This window comes from Pseudopipra pipra, chromosome 17 (genome assembly GCF_036250125.1).
Source record: "Pseudopipra pipra isolate bDixPip1 chromosome 17, bDixPip1.hap1, whole genome shotgun sequence".
Classification (NCBI taxonomy): domain Eukaryota; kingdom Metazoa; phylum Chordata; class Aves; order Passeriformes; family Pipridae; genus Pseudopipra; species Pseudopipra pipra.
Genome location: NC_087565.1, coordinates 10,629,331 through 10,648,107, shown reverse-complemented (window position 1 = coordinate 10,648,107; position 18,777 = coordinate 10,629,331). Strand labels below are relative to the sequence as shown.

At 50.9% G+C, this 18,777-nt stretch overlaps 1 protein-coding gene across 2 annotated transcripts in view; it reads right to left on the bottom strand.

Annotated features, from left to right (window-relative positions):
• Positions 1 to 34: 34 nt before the first annotated feature.
• The window catches only part of B4GALT5 (beta-1,4-galactosyltransferase 5), a 45,804-nt gene continuing 27,061 nt past the window's right edge, over positions 35 to 18,777 (bottom strand). For both annotated transcript variants that reach the window (XM_064674236.1, XM_064674235.1), the window contains exons 2-9: positions 11,428 to 11,562; positions 8,187 to 8,300; positions 7,228 to 7,352; positions 6,613 to 6,729; positions 5,639 to 5,826; positions 5,286 to 5,408; positions 4,689 to 4,790; positions 35 to 3,093 (exon numbers count right to left, since the gene is read on the bottom strand). In XM_064674236.1, the coding sequence (XP_064530306.1) occupies positions 2,946 to 3,093; positions 4,689 to 4,790; positions 5,286 to 5,408; positions 5,639 to 5,826; positions 6,613 to 6,729; positions 7,228 to 7,352; positions 8,187 to 8,300; positions 11,428 to 11,562 (1,052 nt within the window). In that variant the 3' untranslated portion in view covers positions 35 to 2,945. The remainder of the gene's footprint in view (positions 3,094 to 4,688; positions 4,791 to 5,285; positions 5,409 to 5,638; positions 5,827 to 6,612; positions 6,730 to 7,227; positions 7,353 to 8,186; positions 8,301 to 11,427; positions 11,563 to 18,777) is intronic.

The following is an 18,777-nucleotide window of genomic DNA, read 5'->3' as shown; positions in this document are numbered from 1 at the left end:
AAAAAAAAAAAAAAAAGGCAACCACTGCAATCTGTGTTCTTGGATATGTATTTTTTACTGAAAAAATCATTCATAAATTAACAAATACAAAAATGTACAAACACATGGGTAAATAAATGTAATGACACAAAGGATTGCTTTGCTGAGAAGTGTGTGTGTGTTGTAAAACACTAATCTTCAGTGCAAAAACGTCCCCCCGGCACCTCTTAAAAACATAACAGTAAGCTCAAAAGCCATGATGATGGAAAGCTACTTGAGAGTTTGAAGCCACTTCCGACGGTGAGCGGCCCGAAGTGCGCAGCCGTTGCTCAAACGGTACCTCCCTTAGAGAAGCAGAGCTTTACAGAGAATTAACTGTCAATAAATAGTTTTGCAAATAAAACCCACATGGCTCATTAAAAAAAAAAAATCAAAATAATAAAAAAAAAAAGAAATCAGCATCGCCCAGGACCTGCCCTCCAGCAGGGCTGGCTGACGGCGCTGACGTGGAAGGGGCGAACGAGTGGCCTTGTTGAACTTCAGCTGCCAGAATATGTACAAGTTCTCCTTAATACGAGAATTTTTACACCATAACAGCACATGCGCTCGACAGTATGTTTTTAACAAGTTACATTTACTATACAGTATTTGACATAGCTGATAAGAGTAACAGTGCACATTTTCAGATAATCCACATTTTAGAAAGGGGAGAAAAAAAAAAAACAAAACAAAACAACTCAACGTGATTAGAACGAAGGAACAACGAAGAGGATGCTGCTGGGGATGGACCCTTCTGTGCCAACCGCAGAATGCAGTTCTGAGCAGAGGTAACGGCTTTTGTTCCACACAAGGTGCGACGGGTGTCAGGGACATGGAAGGCTGAGGATCCCGACTAAGGTAGTTTAACACCTACTCACACACACATGCATGATTCCGGGGTGGTGAACTTGGACTAGTTGAAATACATTCCTTGTTTGAAGCACCATTAAACAAAGACAGATCTCTAGCAAGGTCTCAAGATGAAAGAAAAGAGGGGCAGGGCAACGCGGGTTCAGCATCCGGAAAGGGTCCACGTGAATTAAGAGATCGAGATCCCGAAGCAAAAGTCTTTATTGCTGTATGCGCCAGAAAAAGCAAATCCTCACCTCTGCCTATAAATAACCAGGCTGAATTCCCTCGGGAAGCAAGTTTAAAGCACATGTAAGTTCAAAGACTTTAAAACCTAAGTTACAAACTCATCAGCGCTTTTCAAGGGCAGGCTCGCTGTCCTCTCATGCCGGCCGATAAGATCTACACAAGAACTCGTGTTTTCTAAACTAACGTTTTCTGGATACAGGTTAGGAATGCCCTGGGCAGTCACACCCACCACAGATGCGTATGGGGATCATACGTCCACGGAACTGAGAAAACAATGTAAACCATGAGAAGTTAAGGAAACCGAAGGCAAACAACGCAATGAAAAGAGTTAAAGTACTTCAGAGGTCAAGTACCCACCCTTGTTGTGTGGAAATACAAACTCAAAACAACGCCCAATGTATTTACTTTTAAGTCAGAGAGGTCCAGTGAAAGTGGCTGTGTCAGTGCTGTGTAAGGGCTGGACTGTGTCCCTGGGGACAGGGCCTGGAGCCCAGTCTGCCCATGGCAGCTGTGGGGAAAGGGGGGATGGCATTGGATGGCTGGATGAGTTGTCAGACCAAGCTCTGGTTCCCAGTCCTCATGTTTTTATGTGTCCTTCATGTCTCTCCCTCTCACTGACCTATGACCCTCTGCCCCACCAGCTGTGCCTGTGCTACTGCCTGTGCACTGCCTGGCTCTGACAGCACCTCAGTGTGCTGCTGGATTTACACAATAAATACAGACTAAACCAACCTCCCACACCATTCTGACACACTGGGGGTGATGGCAGGATGCTGCTGTCTGGAGAGGGCTTGTGCAGCTGCTCCATCCCCAGGACAGCACGAGGGCAGGGGCAGCCGGCCCGGGGGCCACACTCCCCCAGCACCATGGATGGGAGTCCTGAGCAACCAGGCTCACACTTGCCACGTGGGATACAGAGCAACAGGCAGGGGGTTGTATTCCATATGGCTTTTGGAATCATTTGCACATCATCTTGTAAAAGTCACAGAAGAGGGAATTTTTTCATAAATATTCCCATTTCCTCACTCTCCCTGGAAAAAGCCACCCCTGTGGTGTCTGGAATGAGCAGTGACCCAGCTGTATTTCTAACCCACTGCACTGGAAGATTCAGGGCCCTGTCCCACAAACATTTCTGCATATGCACAGCTGGAATCATGCAAGCAGTCTCACTGGCTTAAAAGGGAACACCTTGCACAAGTACAGTGATGCACACACAAGTGTTTACAGAACTCAGGACTAAAATGGGTGACAGCATGTAAACCTCTAGCTTGGACTTGAGCCATAGGAGAAAAATAAAAAGGGGCAATTTACACAGCATATTTACACTTACACTTCTTTAAGAAGCGATTCTGTTGTATATACTTCAAGCAGGTCATTTAAAAAACCGCACAGACATAGAACGGCATCAGAAGTCGTTTGATCTCCCACCAGGGCAGTTGCCAACCAAATTGCTCCCGACGTTCACCGTCAAGAAGCCAGAGTCCCTCAGCTGAGCCGCTTCCCAGAGGAGAAAGCGCATCGGAGGCGAGTCCCAGTGCCAGAGATTGCTGGAGGAGGAATGTGGAGACGAGAGCAGCAGGTCGAACTGTTGTCCTGAAACCCAGAAAGCAAGTGGCAGAAAAAAATTAAGAGACTGCTGAGCTCGCTGCCCGGGTGTCGGGCTGGATTGGTACAGCTAGGGCAATTTGTGCGTGCACTTTCAGCCTCATTCTCCAAAATACTGTGATCCTTCATTAGACAAAGTGTTGCTTGTCCTCAATAAACCTTGGAAAAGAAAGTCTAGCGTGGTGCTTTCTTGGTGAAGGGCAGAGCAAAGTTATTTTCTCCTCTTAATATTCGGGCACCAGAGCCAGCTCCGGTGTCAGGTTAACAGTGATGTTCTTATACAAGGCGTCATATGTGACGTTTGGAAAGTAGTTCAAGTTATTGAGGCCGTCCAGGGCTTGCCTTTCTTTTGACTTCCTCAGCAAGGCGTACCTGTGCAACGAGAACCAGAGGCCAGAGTCACTTCCACTTGTCCCACAGCACCCTGCAAACTCCTCCCAATGCTACCAGAACAGCTTTCAAAGAGCCTGTCCCAGCAGCAGCTACAAAACAACAAACTTCTGAGCCCTTAATAAAGGGAACCACCACATTTTAAATACTCAGTGTTGGTAAATATTGGAAAATGCCAGAAAAGTCCATCACTTGATGAAGGGCAAAATGCTTGCTGTGCCACCAGCAGGCACTCAGCTACCAAAACTACCTGTGACTCCTGCCCGAAGCCTGCTCCCCTTCCCAGGAGGGAGCTGAGCTCGGGCATCCTGCAGAGCCCTTACCAGCCACACCATCCCAGAGAAACACAGCTGATGGGTGACATGTCCTTTCCACTTTGTGTCCACTTTTAAGAAACTGGACACAAACAAGAGCAGAACTAATGGCTTTAGTCCGAGGGATGGGGGACGAGGAAGTGAAAGTAACAGACTGATGGTTTGGGGAAGGAAACTGCAGCTGGTGCACAAAAACAGCCTCAATCACATTTAGGGGCAGCATGATGAGATATAAGGGGTAAGAGTGGGTGCAGCTGTTGGCTCACCAGGTGAACTCTGCCCTGCCCATCCTTCCCTCCCACCACATGGACTCACAGCTCCTGCTGGCATGGAGCCTGGGCTCCTGGCTGGGGCCAGGAAGAGACCAGGGAAGTGTCAGGAACCAGAGCTCACTGCACTGCCAGCCTGCCACACTCCAAGGGTTTGACTAAATATGGCTTTTTAAGCCAAAAAGCAACTTCTCTTTTTCAAGAGTGAAATGAGAGAAGCACCTCTGACTGGCTGCATCCTGTCCAACACAGAAATGAAAAGCAGGGCTAAAGATGAGTCTCAAATGGAAACTCCCCTAAAAATGAATCTTCTCCAAAAAAAGACCAGCAGACAACTGAAATCTCTGCCAGCAGCAGCCTGGAGCCCATCTGCAGAACAGAGCTCTCACACTGCTCATCCAGCAGATCCTCACCTACAAGTGTTTGTTAGCAGGTGTTACAAACACCTGCAGTTGTTTGTGAAAAAGGTATTTCTCTGGTTTTCTGTTGCACAGTTTTCAGAAGACTTAAATTCTACTGTGGTCTTCAGGCAAAAGCAGTCAGTCAAGCCTTGTACTCTCCAAAACAACCCTGGCTCCGGGACAAAGGGGTTGGAGCCCTCCTGAAGAGCTCCAGGGAGAATTTATCTTTTTGAGAAAAAAGATGAAATGGTCCCAACAGTACTTGGAGAAACACTGAAGCTTCTCTACATCTGGCCTTATCCACCCCTATTCCCCTGCAGATACAGGACAGGGCCCCAGCTTGCCATGCTGACAATCCCCTTTTGGATGGCATTCAGGCAGCCAAAGCCACAAAGCAAGGACCCCTTGCCACAGGGATGTGGGGTATGAAATGCAGGGATGGAGGAATCCAGGCAATGCTCTGCTTTCATCTCCCTTGGTTAATTTCCCTCAGGAGTTCAGGCTGTTACTGCCTTCAAACAGCTGCAGGGAGCCTCCTACATGGTAAAGACTCTTTGTGAAGTGCTTTAGGATTCTTAAAAAAATTTACTTGCCTTCCTAGGAACTGCACTTCTCCTCGATGGTGGTGGGGAATTGATTTGTATTTCCCTGTGTCTCCTTCTGGTCGAGTCACCGAGTAGCCTGCATACTGCACTCTGCGTTAGAAAGGGGAGAAATACAATAAAATAAAATAAACAACAACAAAATCACCAGTTGTGTTCGCTGTGCTGGCAGCACCTCCAGGGCTGCACCATTAGTGCTCCTGGGGCTCCGGTGCAGCTCAGCCTTCCCACCCCCAGAGAAGCTGTGCAGACCCCCCACTCCAGCAGGGGCTCTGGGCAGGTCACACAGCTCCCAGCACCTCGGGGCCCCCGCTCAGCCATGACCAGCCTGAGCTCAGCAGTGTGGGGTATGTGCACAGAACCAACCAGTTCCCAGCCAGCACTTCTCTGCTTCCCACCCACTGCCTGTGCAGGCTGGAGCAGCCCCTGTTCCCACAGAGCCACCACAGCTGGGATGGCTCTTCCCCAGCCCAGGGACACAGGCACAGCAAGCCCAGCACCTGTGCCAAAGATGACAATTGTTCCCCCATAGCACGTGCCAGGCTCAGCTCACAGAGCCCAGGGACACCGGCTGCGCCCAGCCCGTACCTGTTCCAGAGGTCATCATCTTCTCCTCCCCAGCCCCAGAAGGCATTAGGAAATCCATTGATCTTCTGGAACTGTTCGACAGTCAGGCCACTCACCCCCCCGAAGAACTCGTTGTATGGGAGCCTGAGCAGGAGGGAAGGGGTTAGTGCAGAGCCCACTGGCACCGCAGCTCTCCCACCTCCCAAGGGGAAAGCCCAGGCCATGCGGATGCTCTCTGCTATTCCCTCTCATTCTCCCTTTGCACAAAGCCTGGGAACAAACCCAGATTCGTCCTCTGCCTTTAAAAAAGGTAAATAAAATCTAACACTGGCTCCTTAGCTGTTACAGTAGCAGGGAGGAAGAACACTGCTTACAGGTACATGTACTTATCCAGCTTGGCTGCGAAGTGCCTCGGCATCTGTCCACACCCGTAATAGTTACGGTCATTCTCTGGTATGTGGTCCACGTCGTGAAAGATGAGGCAGTCCCAGTCCAAGTCCTTCATTGCTTCCCGAAAGCCAACATTGAAGAGCATGGCACGGTTGAAGGGTTGGTTTCCAGCCTAGGAGGCAGAAAGTTCCTTCTCAAGGGGAGTCCCTACAGTTTGCGCATTCTCAGCTTTGTCTATAAAACCACAGAGGGCAACCAGCTCCCACATCCGCACCACAAAAGGAAGTGATGTATTGGAGCAGACTAGTGACATCAACCAACACTGTAAAGTATTCACTTTACAGTACAGGAGCTGAGGTCTTATTACTCAGACACTTGAAAAAATCCCCAGTTTTGATCAATCTTTTTAAGCTAGAGCTGAACATGGAGGTATGTTTACTGGGTGGATGGAGCCAAACAGCTTAAGTGACAGGTTCATGTACACATCCAATGATAGTCATGTTTTACACTCACTGAAGTCTTCTACATGCTGCCCAAATAAGAAATGTCTAACTCTGCTAGGGGATGCTCCCTGAACTACTGCAGGGATACACAAAAACAACGCAGCACTGTCTAAACTGCAAATACCTGGTCCAAAGCTGCTTTAAAAAAATAACTCCCACAAAACAGAATTTAAAAAAAAAAAAAAACAACAACAAACCAAATCACTGTATCTCTGTTTTTCAGATAAAACCAGACATTTCTGGGCACGTCTCCTAGCTGTGCCACTTATAGGCTGAAACGGGACAACTCACATATTGCAACATGACCCCTAAACGTGCCAAAGGTTAAAAGATATGCTCTGGCAGGGAAACTCCTTGGGACACGGCGCAGAGCCACACTTGGAGCGCTGGCAGACACGTTCTTAGTGCAGCACGTCCCCAGTGGCTGCTGCCCCAACCACCCCAGGGTCACTCACTTGTTCCACAACGTAAAAGGCGAACTGTAAACGTTGCCGCTGCAGCATGGGAATAAGGTGTCTGAAGAGGACAGGAAGATGCTCGTATCGATTGCGGAATGGGATTAGGATCGCCACCTGGTGAGGAGAGGACACAGCTCTTACTGCACTGCACCAGTGGCTCCCACTGCCAACCCCCGGGCTGGGGAGCAGCACTGGGTGGTGCGGGGTTATAGGAGGGGGAGCAGGACTAAACAAGGTGTCTCAGCTCTCCCATGTAGGGCTGAGCAGCGTGAAACCCTTTCAACTCCCACAGCATGAATTCCTATTCACTTTTTGAGGGATTGTCGCTTTGGAAAAATTCAACATCACCTTGAGCGAAAGGGAGACCTGCAGTGCCCCTTTGTCACCTCTGCCCAGCACTGGGGACAGCAGGAGTGGGAACACTAAAGCAGCCCTTGAGTTCACCATTTCTTCCCTGGGCACTGCAGCCCCACATTTCAGAGCTCCTCAGATCATTCTTCTGAAGCTGCAGCACATCAGAGATGTTCCCATTAACTTCTTCCCAAGGCCTGCCTGGGGCTTCCTGTCCACCCCCACTCAGCAGGGACACGGGGCTGCCCAGCTCCCCGTTACCTTCCAGCGAGGCAGGCAGTCGCTCGGCTTCCAGTGGCCTCCCAGCTTGATGGAAGGGTCTTTAGAGAAGAACTGGTGGATGTCCTCCATGGTGATCTCGCTCATATTTACATCGATGGGGCCCTCTGCAGAGCAGGAGAAGCAGAAGGGGGGTGAGGAACTGCTGAGGTCCTGGGGTGGCTCGGTGCACTTGAGGCAGCACTTTGCTGCATTGCTGCCCTCCATCCCCAGCACTCAGTGCAGGCAGCTTCTTCTCTTCCCCAGCACCAGCAAAAACAATCAGGAAATGATGCTGATGGTAACACCTCCACCTCCTTGGCAGCTGGGCTCTGCTCAGCCTTTGTAGCCACTGTGCTATGCAGCTCCCTAGCAGAGACCCACCCCAGCCCAGGTACCCCTCTACCTGTACAGGCTTCCAGCAGAGAAAACCACACATCTCAGCAGAGAGCATTTCCCCCCCTCTTTGGAAACATTTGCCCTCAAAAGCCTGATTTCCCACTGCAGGATGGCTTTGGTGGAAGCATTTCTCCCAGCTGCAGCTCCCCGCGGGGGGGTCCAGACTGTCTCCCACACCAGCCCTGGCACAGCTGTACCTGGCACAGCTCGGGGTTGGGACTGGCAGCACTGCTGAGGCACAAGGGAGCCACCCTGCCGCCAGTGGCCCTGGAAAAGGGCTGGCAGAGCCTTTTCACCAGCTCCCAGCACACAATCCCTCTTTTGTTCGTGTTTGCCAAGCAATGGGCTCCTGCTTCGGCAGGGAGAGGAGCCTCCAACACAGCAGGGATTAATTCCTGAGAGTGGGTAAACAATGATTTCCCAGGAGGGAACTGGGCTCCAAACAGTACTTCCATTCATCCCCAGGTGCCTGGCAGGGAAAGGTGCAACACTGGTGAAACTGGGAATGCCACTACTTCAGGGGGAGCAGGATAGGGGCACAGGGCTGTCAGGATGCTACTCACTCATAGAAGGGAGCCTCTCAGGACAGGTGTTGTTGGGGAAGTAGGTAAAGTCTTCAGGAAGAAACGTTGTGGCTTGCAGAAAGGTGTCATTGTGGCTCAGATCAAGAGGATAATCTGGGGAATGGAAAAAAAAGAGAAAAGTTTATACTTGAGCTGTAGGTCTGCTATTTCCATCCACCTCCCCATGCCACTGTGAGCAGACTCCAAAGTCAGCCATGGCTGAGGGTGTTCCCAATGGCACAGCTGTGTCCCCAGCGACATGTGCTCTAGCCTTGCAGCCCAGCTGGGTGCTCATCCTCATCCTGGGACAAGTGGCTGCAGAAGCCTGGCTGCCTCAGACAGCACCACATCAAAGAAACTTTTGCATTTTCTGGCCAAAGGAAGAATTTTGAGCACCACCTTTAGATATCACAAACAGCAAAGGAGTACGTGGCTCTTGGAAGTCAAAGCTACCTTGTACCTTGTCCCTGAAGGACCATGGCACAAAGAGAGGGGTCCTCCAGCAAGTGTGCTCCTTTCCCAAAAAGCTGAGAGGGGGAAGTCCACAGGCAGGACGCAATGCCAACTAGGACTGTCAGTGCAGTATCCTACACAGGGAAATCCTGTCTGGAATCCTCCTCAAAGGATCAATACAAACTATCACGTTACACACAGAGTTTTCTCTGCTTCACACCGTGCAGGAGCAGAGGAGGCCCTGTGCCACAGCAGTGCCCAGCATGTTTCTCCAGCCTCCCCATTGCCTGCATCCTTTGACCTCCTGGGCAACGCCCCTCCAGCCTCAAATAAGCAGTACCCAAACTATCTTGAGACTGTAAACACAACCTGAGGGCTTTTCAAGTACAATAGATGTTACTTTGGATGCTTGATACTGTTGTAAATTTCCATAAGCAATTTTCCCCTTAAACTCCCATCACCAGAGCACACTCTCAGTACTCAGCCCAACTGACACTACATATTGGAGCTCAACTCCCCTGTTTTGCACTAAGGGCTGCCTTTTTTGCTTGTGGAAGCATAGAAGTGACCCCTCTTTGTCTCACCAAACAGGAAACCTATTATTGCATCTATTAGGAAATGCTGGAAAAGTTCTAACTTACTTCCTCAAAAAAAGAGGAAAAAACAACCAAGAGCAAAGAATAAATGCAGATGGATGGGAACAAGCACACTGTGCTTGCAGCAAACCACCCTGCACTTGGTTACCTTGCCATTCAGGGGAGAATATCACATTTTTAAGGAACCTGCCCAGAAATCAAAGCCCCAGGTCCCAGGAGGACACACACAAGACAGCACTGCACAAAGAACTGCTCCCTGCAGCCCCTCGCTGGGGTATGAGTGATGTGTGGAGAGGCTGTGACTCAGAAAGCAGCAGCAGCCACCTCCTTCCCAGAGCTCCCACGTGGTTGGAGCAGGGACAATCAGAGGGGCCACAGGGTCTTCTACTGCCCAAATTGGTTTGTGACCTGTGCCAGCTCATCCCAGCAGCAGCATCCCTCTCCCTGGATGTGCAGGGTAGAATGCCCACTGCTGCCTGCAGGGTAGGATGGGGCAGAAGCAACCAAGAGCTGCTAGGATGGTCAAGGCTTTTGCTGGGTCCCTCCCTGCAGCTGTACTGGGCAGGTTTCCTCTCCCAGCTGTCACACTGCCTCACTGCCCATGGCAGTGTGGGGACAGTACACTAAACAGGCAATGCCACCCACCCAGATCCCACTGAGGCACCAAAAACACACAGGGAGGGAAGATTCTGATCCCAGTGTTAATGTAATCCTTGTGGCCACAGCACCAAGTGACTTCCAGATGTCACTGCCATCCATCCTGAGCCTGCCTGACCTGCCTGCCAGGGAAGGTTGCCAAGGACAGTGCGTAGTGCTTGTCTGTGAAACCATCCTCGTGGCCAGAGCTCTCAGGCCAGGAGGGGTATCAACACGTGCCTCTGCAGCTGGGACAGATGGGTATGAGGTTCGAGCAAAACCTCAGAAGCAGCAGCAGCAGCACTGGTATCACTGGCACTAAAAGGGTAGGTAACCAGTTCTCTGCCTGCTGAAGGAGCACACAGCAGCCTTTTGGAGAACTCAGAGCCCCATGGGCCAGGGCTGCAGCGAGATGAAGGCTCCCCTCACAGTAAGCAGCAGAGATGGAGTGTCCAACCCTCATCCCTTCAGGGGATCAGCTACTCCCTCACCCTGCCTCTGCTTTACTTGATGTTTCCACTCTTAAAAATAGCCCAGGCTGGCTGCCCTGGCTGACCTCGTCAGGGAGAGGAGGTGACCCGGGGTGTCCATCTTCTGCATAAGTCAACAATTCCCCTCCCGTGCCCATCCCCAGTCAGGGCACAGCTGAACTGGTGACCACACCATGAGCTCCTCAGCAGGCTGGGCAGCAGGGACACGGCCAGGAAATAATCCTGCCTTGTAAAACTCTGTCAGCCTCTGCTGCTGAACCCTCACAGGGGAGGAGCAGAGCTGAGCTCCCCCACCCTCTGCCACAGCCTGACGGCAACAGCACCAGTGTGGGGCAGAGGTGACAGGCCAGCAGGGAAGGTGTCACCAGCCCGGCAGCAACGCCTCACCCTGGCTTACACACAGCCACGAGCATTTATGCTTCACTGTACCACATTTACACCACAACTTGTAACCCTGTTTATACATATCTGGATGATGAACAGGCTGGGAGGGGGAGCCTGTGCCTCCACTCCCTGCATCCTGCCCAAAGTTCAATATATTATTTGTGGCAGATCTCCAGCCAAGTCATCTCAGTTCATCCTTGCATGGGAAGAGTGAAGCTTATGAGCACAGGCTCTTCCACGTGCACGGAGCCAGAGCTCTGCGCAGGCGCACGCCTGGGAAGGAATTTTTTAAATATGAAACCTGATCCTTGCACTGAATTTGAAAGTGTTTGCCCTCAGACTGCTTGAAGCTACAAGTTGAATTCCTGGAAAGCAAAAAGGTTTTCAGTTCAAATCCCATCATTTCAGATTTTCACCCCTTATACAAGTTACAAGAATTTGAATTTTTTATATATACAGAAATAAACATAATTTATATATCTAGAGTATATATACATAGTATTCATATATATATTAGGTATTTTTATGTTACATATCTATTTTTAGATATATAAAAATAAAAGAGGCAGACAATTAATCCAAGTTCCCACCCTGCATTTACCAGCATAAATTAATTCCTTCGACTTAAATTTTCAATGGAAACGGAACCTTTGACCAAAATCACAATCGTTCAAGAAATACCTGAGTCATTCACGCTGCTGTTCCTCTTGGCATAGGCACTGCGGACCACCTGCTCGTACACCTGAGCTCCTATAGTTCGCATGTTTTCACGAATCATAATGCCCTGGGCTTGCATCATGAAGAGGTAGGTGTTCACTGCAAGGGAGGAAAAATAAAGGAATATTTCCATCGGCATCAGCTTTTGTAGGAAAGAGAAATCAGCATCTTTTGGAACCAATCCCAGCCTTCTGTTTGGTTTCAGTTCCTTCCTGCCAGGAGGATCCTTGGGGTTGCACATGCCTTGGTTGCCCGACGGGAGCTGGGAAGGGCATGGAGTCAGGAAGCGGAGGCGTAAGACACGTTTGGAAACCCGGCTGGTTAACAAGGGAACGTACCCAGCCAGACCTGACAACCAGGCTGTAACACAGCACTGCAGCTTAAACAACAGCACCTTTTGCTCCTTAATTAGGGAGGCTTAATTAGGAAATATCATTATAACAGGAAACCAAGCTGCGTGCCTGGAGAAGGGCAGTCGTTCCCAGGCTGCAGCACCGAGGGCTGACACTTGCTTGGCAGAGATACCCCAACAGGCACCACAAAGAGCATCCCTGCACCAGGCTCTGAGCCCCTGGCACACCACACACCCTGGGGCAGGCAGCAGCACAAGCCCTGGGTCCCCAGGGCAGCCCCCAGCCAGGTTTCTTCCCTCTCTTCTTTCCTGCTGACCCCGTGCCCTGGCACAGCTCAGGCTGAGCCTGCTTAGGTTTCAGTTTAAGCTGACACCCTGCTGGTAGGGCCAGGCCCCAAAGCAAACAGCAGCAGGCACAGCCCTGCGTCACCAGCAGCTCCCATGGGGACGGCAGGATGGCCACCCACACGGACAGCAGGATGGCCACCACGCACGCCACAGCACCCCTCAGCAGCATCACTGTGCCAGCCACAGCCCCTCGGTGAGGTTTTAGGGTTAAGAATAAAATGGGGGGGGGGAAAGAAAAATCTTGATTTGCACATAGGGAGGAGGGGCAACCTGGAAGGGCAATTCTGCACTAGTAATTAAAAAAAACAGGTCAAAAGATACCACAGGAGGGATGAAGAGGGCACTGGGCCAAGGAAACAACAGAGACCCTGCTCAGAGGAGGGCAGTGGCTGATGTAATGTCACCAGGAAACATCCATAACAGACAGGTCACTTCTACAGCAGGCATATCACAGCCTGGAACCGGTGCCAGTGCCAGGAAGGCACAGTCACAGCTGGAGTCCCCAGGAACACAGATTAGATACAGCACCGCAGGAGGCAGCACCGCCACCACAGAGTGAGGGTCCCCCACCCTGCCCATGGAGACACACACTGCTGGACCTGCTCTCCCCTTCTGCACCCATCTGGCAGCTCTGGAAGGGGTGTCCAGACGTATCTCCCAATCCCAACTGTATTTTGGTTTTGCACAGTAAAGTATTTGAAAGGGGGACAGAGCCCCATGCCATGCCCAGCTGCTGCCCATGCCCAGCCTGTCTCTGAGCCATGGGGAATCACCAGATATTCAGCAAGAAGGGGGTCAGCTGCATGAAGTGCTTGACAACTGCCTTTAAATGTGATTTTAAATGTCCATGTCCAGCCCTTCACAGTGGGGCCAGCAATGGGACCTTAAGCCAGCAGTTACAGCAGCAAGGAGCAGGAAATGCCTCAGCCAAAGCTGCACCCAAAACCTCTCTGCTCACCCACCTGTTCTGGGGGCAGCTCTACAACCCAGAGTGAACACTGGGTCAGCTGGTGACAGCTATGACATCAACTTGTGCTCTGGTGCAGTTCCCTGTTTCAATGACAGCAAGAGGTACAGAGTGCTGCTCCTGCTCAGAACAACAGGGAATTTGCTCCAGCAGACGCCCAATGATAAGGCTCAAGGAGAAACTGGCATTTTGATGTGGCACCACAGGCCAGAAACAAACATAGTGATATTCCCCATGCAAAGCCTTACATCCAGTCCCAACACCTTCACAAGCTCACACTCATTTCCAGCTCAGAGCTCATCACAAAACCATATCACCTCCCAGCACCAGCAGCCCAAAAACCAGGGTGCTAGTCAAGAGCCAGGCACAGCTTCTCTCCTTTGCACAGAGCAAAGGGTGGCTGAAGCCACTCAACTGAGATGCTTTATCAGGCTCAGGTTGCTGCTAAGGGAAGGGGGGCAGCAATCCTGCACCTTCTGCCTCGTGCAGAGCTGGAGTCAGCGGCAAGGCACAACTCACTGATGCTGATCAAGTAATTTCACTTTTTACTTCATTATGCTTCGACTTGCTGGGTAGAGCAGAACCAGGTTTGGTGAAGCATGAAAGAACAAGAGAGACAAATCGGCATCCAATCCCTGGTTAATTTGAGGAAGAGGGAGGTTTGTCGGGTGCAGTGAAAGCGCCGTTTGTTCCCCTCCACGCCGGGCAGACGGAGCAGGGCCTTGCCACAGCCACATGACACGGCTCGCTGGGTTGGGCTGCTCTGAGCTGCAGCAGGAATCCTGAGCAGACTGTCACAGCAGCCACCATCCCAGGGGAGCATGGGCATGAACAACACCGGCTTTGTGTCAGGCAGCAGTTGCCTTTTCACGTGTGAACCCCTTTAAGCAGGTGATTAAGGAGATACCCGGCCAGGGATGAGCTGTGCCACCAACATGCCACAAACCCAAGAGCCCCCCATTACCCCACCAACCCCAGCCAGAGCTCCTTCTCCTGCCCCTGAAACAAACTGGCTGCACAAGATAAGCTTCACAAACACCATGTTTATCCAGAACATGCAATTCATTCAGGTCAGAAAATCGGATTTAAAACACATTATTGCAAACATTTCACTCCCCGTGTGCACATGGAGCTTAGATCAGCTCCACGGGGCTGCCGTGTCCAAGGCTGGGTCTGCACCAACATTTGGGAATTCCTGTACGGAGCTCAAACCTCACCCCTCCTCTATTTACTGCACTTCTAATGAGCAAATTGGCCATGTTTTAAATTTACTAAGGCTGACCTGGCTGACCCTAGAGAGCCCTGGGCCGCTGTACCCAAGAGTCGTTTCCCAGAGCCACCACCAGCAGGGATGGAGATGCTGATTACCCCTGAGCATCGGCTCCTGCAGACACAGGCTTGCAATGCACTGGGCCTGGACTCTGGCTCAGCCAGAAAGCTGTGTTGTGACATACTGCTAATCTAATCACACAGGATGATCTCCAAAATTACACTGGCCTTCTGCCTTTCTTCCCTTTGAGCATGCAGCACTTCAGAGCACGTACACAGAGCGATAACAGCCCAGCTACAGCCACGGGACAAGGACAGGAGAGTGATGGGAGAGGTGAGATGGCCCTTTGACTATCAATTTCCAGCAGACCCTCACTGCCCACACAGAAAATGAGCAAAATTTAAGAATCCATTTGCCCAAATGACTGCCTTGAGATTATTCTTGTTGACCCATTAAAGGACGAATCAACTCCACTGTGATTTAAACACATGGAAACCACGACAGCTTGTCAGCAACTACAGCAGAGGCACACAGCTGCACCCCAGGGCTATGGACCACTCGGAATGCTGCACCCCAGCTCCCCTGCTCACAAGCAACAGGGAGGGCAAGTGCTCACCCCAAGCCAGGAGTGGATGCAACAACTTCAGCCTGGGAGGTAAAGTCCAATTATATAAATGAGTGCTGAAATCTTCCTGTAATCATTTCTCTGTTAGTATTTTCGGAGCACTTCTAATCAAGAAACAGCTGACTCTCTCATGGAAAATTAGTTTTGTCATGATGATATGTACTAGAAGAGGCAACAGAGTAATTTGCAGCTTGGGAGTTGATTTGGAAGAGGACTGAGTGTGATCCATGCCGACTACAGACACAGGAAAGGGACAGTCCTGACACATCTCACTCCTGACCCTGACACGCTTCCGTCGCCTGTGGAAAGGACCTTCCTCCAGCAGCCCCTGGCAGGGGGGATGGCAGGGTATCCTGACCCCCATGCTGGGAGGGACAGTCACTGGGGCTGGGGTCAGGAAGAGGGGCCGGGTGGCTCACAGCAGCCCTGCATGCCTGCAGCAGTATCAGCACCCAGCACGGCAGCCAGGCTTTCCTGAGGAAGGAGCAGGTCTTCCTCTGCTTTGAGATTTACAGCTTTCTGTCACATTCAGCAGTTTTCCTGGTTCATTAGTCCACCCACGCTGCAGAAGCACAGAGGGGCTGTTTGAGTTTATCATGGTCTCACAGCCATGTGCAGCCTTCTCCCGCTGGCAGCTAGAGCCCAGTCCCAGCAAGGGCAACCCCTGCCAGCCCCTAGAGCCCCCATTTCAACCAACACGGTCACAAAACAGTGCCCAGTTAGAGAAACTGGCCCTGAACACTCAGCCAGACTCTCAAAGTGGGCATGACAAGCCAGCAGAGCTTGTAGGACACCTCATGTGGGAGGTGTGGCACAGACTTGGGAGGGGCAATGGTCCCGCAGGCAGCAGGGATGGGTGCCCAGGTCACCCCAGCACTCTGCCAGGGCGGGGAGATCCTGCCCACTGCAGACACCTCCCGCGGGGCTCAGAGACTGTGAAACCAGCAGAGTCATGTCTACGTTAAGCCTTTTGCTAAGCTCTCCCAGCAGATCCCCAGCATCAATCCAGCTCCATTAGCATTAGCAATACAAAGGGGTTTAATCAAACTAAGCCTCTAAGGCACAGATAGACAGTTAGGATAGTCTTAACTCGTAAATAACCCAACTAGGAATGTAGCAGCATCCCAGAGCATGCTAATACACCCTGAGACCTCTGTCTCTATTAGCTTTCCAGTGGCACCGTATTCCCCAGATGTGCTGAGTGCCAGAACAATTAAATAAGAGGTTCCTATTAGTTTTAGAGAATGTAATATTAATGCCATCACTGTTACTTAGCCCTTTGCCTCTAAATAGCACAGGAAGGAATAATTTGATACATTAAATGGTTTAAGAATTAACAGTGCAGCAGCAGCATTGAGCTGGTAATTACAAACCACTTGTGCCCAAAATTGGCAAGCTGGCAGCCTGCACGTGCATGGAGCAAATGGGAAGATGGGAGGCTGCAGTGACACTCGGTCAAAACCTCAATATGGGGAATTTGCATCTAAACTGTCTTAGAGAAAAGTGACCCTGGGGAGGCCTCAGCAAGGGGAGGAAAGTCCATATTATTCTAATAGAGCCTAAACTTTATTGTACACGTTTAGGGCGGCAACTTTCATTTGCAATCCCCACAGCTGGCTGAGCTAAGGTGTTTGTGCCACTCACTTTGAAGAGCACTGCACTGATTTTGGGATATCCAGCAAGAGGAGCATGACATGCTCTGCCATACATGGGAAAACTCAGAAGGCCAAGGGAACTCACGTAGCATCTACAGCATCAAAGCACCCATGGAAGGAGCTCTGCACCCTGACAGCAGGCAGGGCTAGTGGTGAGATTGAGCCCCACATCACCCAGGCACAGTCACACCCACGGGGACAGTGGGCAGCCCAGCTCCATGCAGGTGAGAAACCCAGGACAGTTTACCAGGGCAATAACACCAAGGATGGCTGCAGGATCACACGGGGCTTTGCAAATCCCAAGAGCAGCTGAACTCCCGGGCTCTGCTGCAATTCCTTTTTCAAGGAAGGGCGTAGTGACACATGTAGGCTGGAGCACAGACCATAACAAGCATTTGCCCAAGTTAAATATTACCCTTCCTTGAGAGATTCAGGCTCTCCTACTTTAATTGTTCAGGAGATGCGATTGCACATGACTGCATCTCCTGTTTGCTCTCCGGCCCTCTTAGCTCTCCCCATCTCCAGCCAGCCTGCCCTCCCCATCCCGCTCCCTTCGCCAGGGTCAGCTCAAACCCTTCCAAGGAGAAGCAGAGCATCAGCTGCCAGCAGATTTCTGTGCACGCAGAGCACAAACACGCAGCACTCGCTGGGCACTTGTGGGCACCGAGCAGCAAAATGCGCAATCAAAGGCTCTTCAGCAGCAGTGACACGGACACCGACCTCCGGGCTGGCAGCACCGGCTGCTGCTGCCACAGCAAACATTTACGCTTACAAACATTTACAGTTCGGTGCTTGTTCCTTTGGTTCATTAGGAGACAAAGCAGTGGGAATTCCTGCATCCTGGACACCATCTCAAAGCGGTCAGGAATCCCGATGCCTGAGCCCAGTGCTCATGTAGGAGCAGGATGAACAAACAGAGGGAGAGCTTCGCTCAAGAAAAATAATAAAAAAGAATTAAGTGAATGCTTGGGCAAGCAAGGGAGAGGCAGATACTCCCCAGCGCTGTCCTTGAAGCAGGAGGGCAGGGAAGGACATGGGCTGCTTGGGACAGCTCCTCATCTCCCAGGCCGTGGGAATTGGCACGGCTGCAGGAGAGGAAGGAAACCCTCTACTGCTGGCAGCCCCCACCACCAACCTGGGCATCCTACTCAAACAGGCAGTCGTAGGACATGCAGGAAAAAGGGGACACATGGGGTGGTACTGCCCAGGAAAGGCAGTCAATAGGGAGTTTTCACCAGCTGAAGCAATCTAGAATACAGCCAGACCAGAGAACAGGAGGCAGGTGGGATTTGGATTTAAAATTTCTATATACATCACACACCAGGTAACTAGATTTTGAAATCACTGATTTGTTAGTTTTCCAAATTAGGAGATTAACTATACCCATTGGAGATTATGAAATGGTCAAGATAAAAACAACTTAAGAGACATGGATTTACTGACTCAGTTCACACACTGCAAACTGCACTATCTGGAGTTTTAACGCCCCGACTTTCATAGAGAAAAAGAGAACAGGTTCTGTTGTTTAGGTTATTCCCCCCCAAAAAAAAAAACCAAAAAGACCTGATTTTTCAAGCATGTTTTACAAGTTCAGCATGGCTGAACAAAAAGGGTTATCACATGTACAGCCTCATGTCTGCTGCAACAGAGCTGTTCCAAAGGGGGAGGGGGGGTCCAAGAGGCTGTTCCAGGTCAGTGCTTTGCCTCTCACACCAGGCTGGACCATCCCAGTTAACTCGGGTGAGGCAGCACGGCTGCCCAGCTGGCAGAAACGCGGGGCAGGGTTTGTGGTTGCAGCATCAGGACAGCAGTCATTCTTTGCTCAATTCAGCAAGACCCACGGCACATCTTCCACTGCCATTTATGGCTAAAGCATGGTCCAGCATGTCCTATTTACATCTTGTCTCCGAAAAAAAAAATAATTACCACGGGAAAGCCCTGCTCCCAGCCTGGTTTGCCCACGGGTCCCAGGGGACCTGCTTCTTGCCATGGGAATGGCGGAACCTAAGACAGGGCTGGCCTAAGCTGAGCCACTGGCTGTCCCTGTGCCTCCAACCTCGGCAGGGCAGGAAGCACTCTGGGGACACACCACGGCCA